The following is a 4,663-nucleotide window of genomic DNA, read 5'->3' as shown; positions in this document are numbered from 1 at the left end:
CACAAAAACTATACGTAAATACAGTAAATATATTAAGGTTACCTTTTACTTCTAGAAGCAGAGGATGAATGTTGTTTGAGGATGAAAGCTGCTGTTTCAGCCGCAGTCTTACTGGCATCTATTTCACCTCATTAGGACCCTGGGACTGAGAGTCGACAAAACACTGAGAGAAATCATTTTGCCGGGGGAGTGTGGCGGGGATAAATTGGCCTCTGGTTCAGTACGAGAGTCCCTGCTGTGCCAAGCGGAAGAGAAGGGCCTGGCTGGCAGTAGGGGCAGGCCCAGGCAAGGCAAGCTGGGAGGCCCCATGCTGAGACCCCCTCCCTGCCTCTGACAAACACGGCAGTGGATAATCTCTCCTTCAGGGACTCGGCCCAGCGCTGTGGGGCTGAGAGGGAAGGGGGCTGTTATACAGCACAGTGCAGAGGAACTGCCTGTGTGCAGCATGCACCACAAACACACACACACACACTTGTTTGTATTGTGTGTACCTCCACTGCACACAGCTTATGTACATCTCCCATTTCCCCATGTACACTTTTTCTCTCATCCTCTATCATGCATGCATCCCTTTGACAGTTTCAATAACCAGAGCCTTTACATAAAAGTATGGTTGCTTTAAAATGATCACGAATATCTTGGATAAATTATGTTGAGCGCACTTGAACTTGACTAACATCATGCAAAATTTATGTGGACCAAAATAAATGCACGATGTGTCAGAGGGCAATAACAAGCCATCCATTACAGGTAGATTGTGTTGACTTGGCAGGTGTGCTTCTGCAGAGATCAACAGCTCTTACAAAGAATGTAATTTGAAGATATTTTAGCCAAACCTTGAGTAATCTTTCATACAAAACTAATAACTGCAAAGATGGATTTAGTTTATGCAAAGAATAAGAGCAATCCAAAGACCAGGTGAAATGGTAGCACGCAGGTTACATTTCTGGTATCAGTTAAATTTAGCCATTGGCTTTGCGGAATGAATTGGAGGTATGAGGGAAAATATGTTTTAATTGACCAATATAACTTGTTAAACTTCAGCAATGTTCCTGTGATGACTAAAGAAATGCAATCTGTTTTTTTCAATATTGACCAGTCTATAGAATATCAGATTAAATACTTTGAAGTTAAAGAAAGTCAAATCTAATGCAATCTAACAGTAAAAGCAGTATCTATAAATGTCATCTTAATATGTGCAGTGTAGTCAGAAGGTAAAAACACTCAAAGAAACAGTTTTCTCCAAACAATTTACTTCCATCAATATTTCTTACAAAAAAAGAAACAAAATAACATCCTGAAATCACTTCCGGAGGCGTGTGGTCAACCAGTAATATTCAAATATAAATGTCCATATCCAATGTCATCGAATACCGAAAGGCCTTGTTTGCCGCTAAGACGTCTCCATCTTGTAACCATGTTTTTCCAGCTCAGCTCTGCAGGGAGGGAAAGGAAAATAGAAAGATCAAGTCAGTGGAGATGATTACAGGTGGGTGGTAGAGGCATAAGTACCCTCTGCTATTGATTGCAAGAACCATTAAGAGATGGGAGTGAAAAATACATAAATATTGCATAATGTGTGCAGCTATGGATTTGATGATTACACGTATATAAAAATGTATGTGGCAGCTGTGCCCTTTAACAATAATGATATCTTTAAGAAACAACTTAATAGCATGGCTATCATAATTGGAATAAATAAAACAATAGCATATTACGTTCTAAAGTGTACTCAAATAGAAACAGACCAGCCACTTATTTTTCTTCAATTATTGATTATCCAATAAGTGCGAATGTAAGCATGACGGATCTTGTGATAACTTTGATACGTTATGCAAGATGTTAATAGCACAATATCAAATACAAGTGAAACATGCAACGGCAATCAACAACAACCTCTTAAAGAGAAGCTCCAGTACGGCTATACAATGCAAGAAACCAAGAATGCAAGCACACTGTTTGTTTCCTGCTGTTCCCTAATTGCAAGATGTATATTGATCAAATAGCAATCTGAAATAAGTAGCTTCCTGAACAGCATCTTTGGTGCTGCAAGTCCTTGACCTACAATTCAAGCTGTATATGAGAGAAAACCTTCCTTCATCTTTAAAGATACCATAAGCTCCTCACTAGATTTCATTCATTCATCATCTGGAGTGTATAGCAAGAATTTGAAAGGAAATTTTATATCTGTTAAAAACAATGTCACTTTACAATCAATCTTTTGGAAAACTAATCATGATTATGGTTCATAAATGTAACTGTTGAAGTGTTGACTGATGAACAAATAATCATTTCAAAACAAATAATCATTTCAAGATAGCAAATCTCTTTAATGACTTCCAAAAGATAACGGTTTTAGTACGTCTTTAACGCTAATGCTTGTAAAAAATATAAGAGCCATGTCCAAAACTCTGGTATTAAGGCTGTAAAATAACAATTTTGAAACACACAGGCCTGAGTTTAATCAGTCCCAGAAATCACTTCTGTCACAATGTCTACTTCAGTTTAAACTAATTAAATCTGTAGCATTCGTTTCCATGTGAACTGCAACAGCATAGGGGGGCACATTGTGTTTACTCAAACATATTTAAGTAAGATATAAAAAGAAATGATCTCCCTTGGTTTTCCAGACCTACTTTACAGTACTTATACAGTACCAGTCAAAAGTCTGGACACACCTTCTCATTCACCTACTTTGAAGAATCTAAAATATAAAACATATTCTGGTTTGTTGAGCATTTCTTTGTTTACCACATCATTTCATATGTGTTCCTTCATAGTTTAGTCTTCAATATTAATCTACAATGTAGAAAAAATAAAATAAAGAAATAAAGAAAAAACATTGAATGAGAAGGTCCAAACTTTTGACTGGTACTGTAAGTCAATACAAAAATAATAGTAAACACATCACAGTGATCAGTATTGTGGTGAAAGTTATTGGAGGAAAAGTCAGAGTTAGTTCCAGTTAATTTACATCAAATAATTAAAAGATGTGCGTCTCTGTATTTAATGTAAGAGGAGGGATGCAGCTCCATATTGTATATTTTTTATTGAGTATCAAGGTTACCTCAGCTGATTTGAAAAATCATCCTCTACGTTGTCATCATCCCAGTTGTCTTCCCAAACATGAGCGTCTTCATCCTCATCCAGACCCGTCCAGTCTAGAAACCACACAGTGGAGAGAGATCACCAAGATTAGAAGACAAAGCAGTGGAAACAAACCTCACACTTTGGTTAGCTTGTCGGCTAGCATGGGTAGGTTAGCATGGCTAGGTTAGCATGGCTAGGTTAGCATGGGTAGGTTAGCATGGGTAGGTTAGCATGGCTAGGTTAGCATGGCTAGGTTAGCATTGGCTAGGTTAGCATTGGCTAGGCTAGCATTGGCTAGGTTAGCATGGCTAGGCTAGCATTGGCTAGGTTAGCATTGGCTAGGTTAGCATTGGCTAGGCTAGCATTGGCTAGGTTAGCATTGGCTAGGTTAGCATTGGCTAGGTTAGCATTGACTAGGCTAGCATTGGCTAGGTTAGCATGGCTAGGTTAGCATTGGCTAGGTTAGCATTGACTAGGTTAGCGTGGCTAGGTTAGCATTGGCTAGGTTAGCATGGCTAGGCTAGCTGAGTCACTGCTTCAGGGCCCAGCACCGAAAAAAAACCAGATGCCGCGCTAGTCAGCAATAAAAGAAAACAGCATGACTTCAAACATCATCTGTAGTGTTTACCCTCGGCTGGGAATTCTTCAAACTCATCGTCCTCCTCCAGTAAGCCCAGGTCCACGGTCTGCTTCTTGTCCGACATGTTAGCTGTGGTAGCGCTGCTGCTTGTGACTGGCTCTCTGACGCAGGACGAGAGGGACGTTGAGGATGTTCGAGCGGCGGCAGGTTGCGTTCACTGCGCAGGAAAGCGCAGCAATCAGAAGCAGTAAACAGTTTTTTGTGTGTAGCACATTTGATCTGCTTTATTTTAATAAGCATGGGCACTCACTCAGAGAGAGTATACAATAAAGACTTAATTGCTAAGACACCATTTAACCAGACAGACATGATAATAATAATAATAATAATAATAATAATAATAATAATAATAATAATAATAATAATAATAATAATAATAATTAATAATAATTATAATTATTATTATTATTATTATTATTATTTGTAGTAGTTGTAGTAGTAGTAATGCTATTCGTATTATTTTCATATTTATTAGTATTCGTATTAGTTTGTTTCTGCACTATACTTTTGCTCTGGTTTATGCTTTTAGATGATTGTTTAAGAAAGGAGATGCACTTATGACTTCTGGTGACTAGTAGTTCTCTTGAATACCTATGTTGAATACACTTCCTGTAAGTCGCTTTGGATAAAAGCGTCTGCTAAATGACTGTAATGTAATAATGTAATGTATTATTTTCATTATGAAATATATAGTCTATTTAGTTATTTAACGTATTACTGTCAGTGGGATTTTGAAGACATCTTGCGAAAAAGCTATTTTGGGGGCCTTGGCATATAGACGTTTTTGAAGCCCTAACCTATTCTGAATAGGCCTACATTTTCCGTCTTTGATTTTTAGGACGACAAGTATGTGACTCTCATCTTAACTCAATTGTAAAGTAATTCTAGATGTCCAATATCCTAACTGATGTCCCCGGTTTACTGGCTTTGTCA

The 4,663-nt window shown here is 38.0% G+C and overlaps 1 protein-coding gene across 1 annotated transcript; it reads right to left on the bottom strand.

Annotated features, from left to right (window-relative positions):
• Nucleotides 1–1,236: 1,236 nt before the first annotated feature.
• Nucleotides 1,237–3,884, bottom strand: sem1 (SEM1 26S proteasome subunit). Its single transcript, XM_054606251.1, has 3 exons — nucleotides 3,719–3,884; nucleotides 3,068–3,161; nucleotides 1,237–1,436 (listed from the first exon to the last, which is right to left on the bottom strand). The coding sequence occupies exons 1-3, from the start codon at nucleotides 3,792–3,794 to the stop codon at nucleotides 1,394–1,396; spliced, it is 213 nt and encodes a 70-aa protein (XP_054462226.1). The 5' UTR covers nucleotides 3,795–3,884; the 3' UTR covers nucleotides 1,237–1,393.
• Nucleotides 3,885–4,663: the final 779 nt, after the last annotated feature.

Source organism: Anoplopoma fimbria, chromosome 10 (assembly GCF_027596085.1).
Source record: "Anoplopoma fimbria isolate UVic2021 breed Golden Eagle Sablefish chromosome 10, Afim_UVic_2022, whole genome shotgun sequence".
Taxonomy (NCBI): domain Eukaryota; kingdom Metazoa; phylum Chordata; class Actinopteri; order Perciformes; family Anoplopomatidae; genus Anoplopoma; species Anoplopoma fimbria.
The sequence above is the reverse complement of the archived record's forward strand: the minus strand, read 5'-3'. Positions and strand labels throughout refer to the sequence as shown.

Excerpts from the sequence above, each read along its gene's own strand:
- sem1 (XM_054606251.1), bottom strand. The coding sequence starts at position 3,794 with ATGTCGGACAAGAAGCAGACCGTGGACCTGGGCTTACTGGAGGAGGAC. Across the intron at positions 3,162-3,718 it reads TGAAGAATTCCCAGCCGAGG|ACTGGACGGGTCTGGATGAG; the intron begins GTAAACACTACA and ends TGTGGTTTCTAG. Across the intron at positions 1,437-3,067 it reads GATTTTTCAAATCAGCTGAG|AGCTGAGCTGGAAAAACATG; the intron begins GTAACCTTGATA and ends CCCTCCCTGCAG.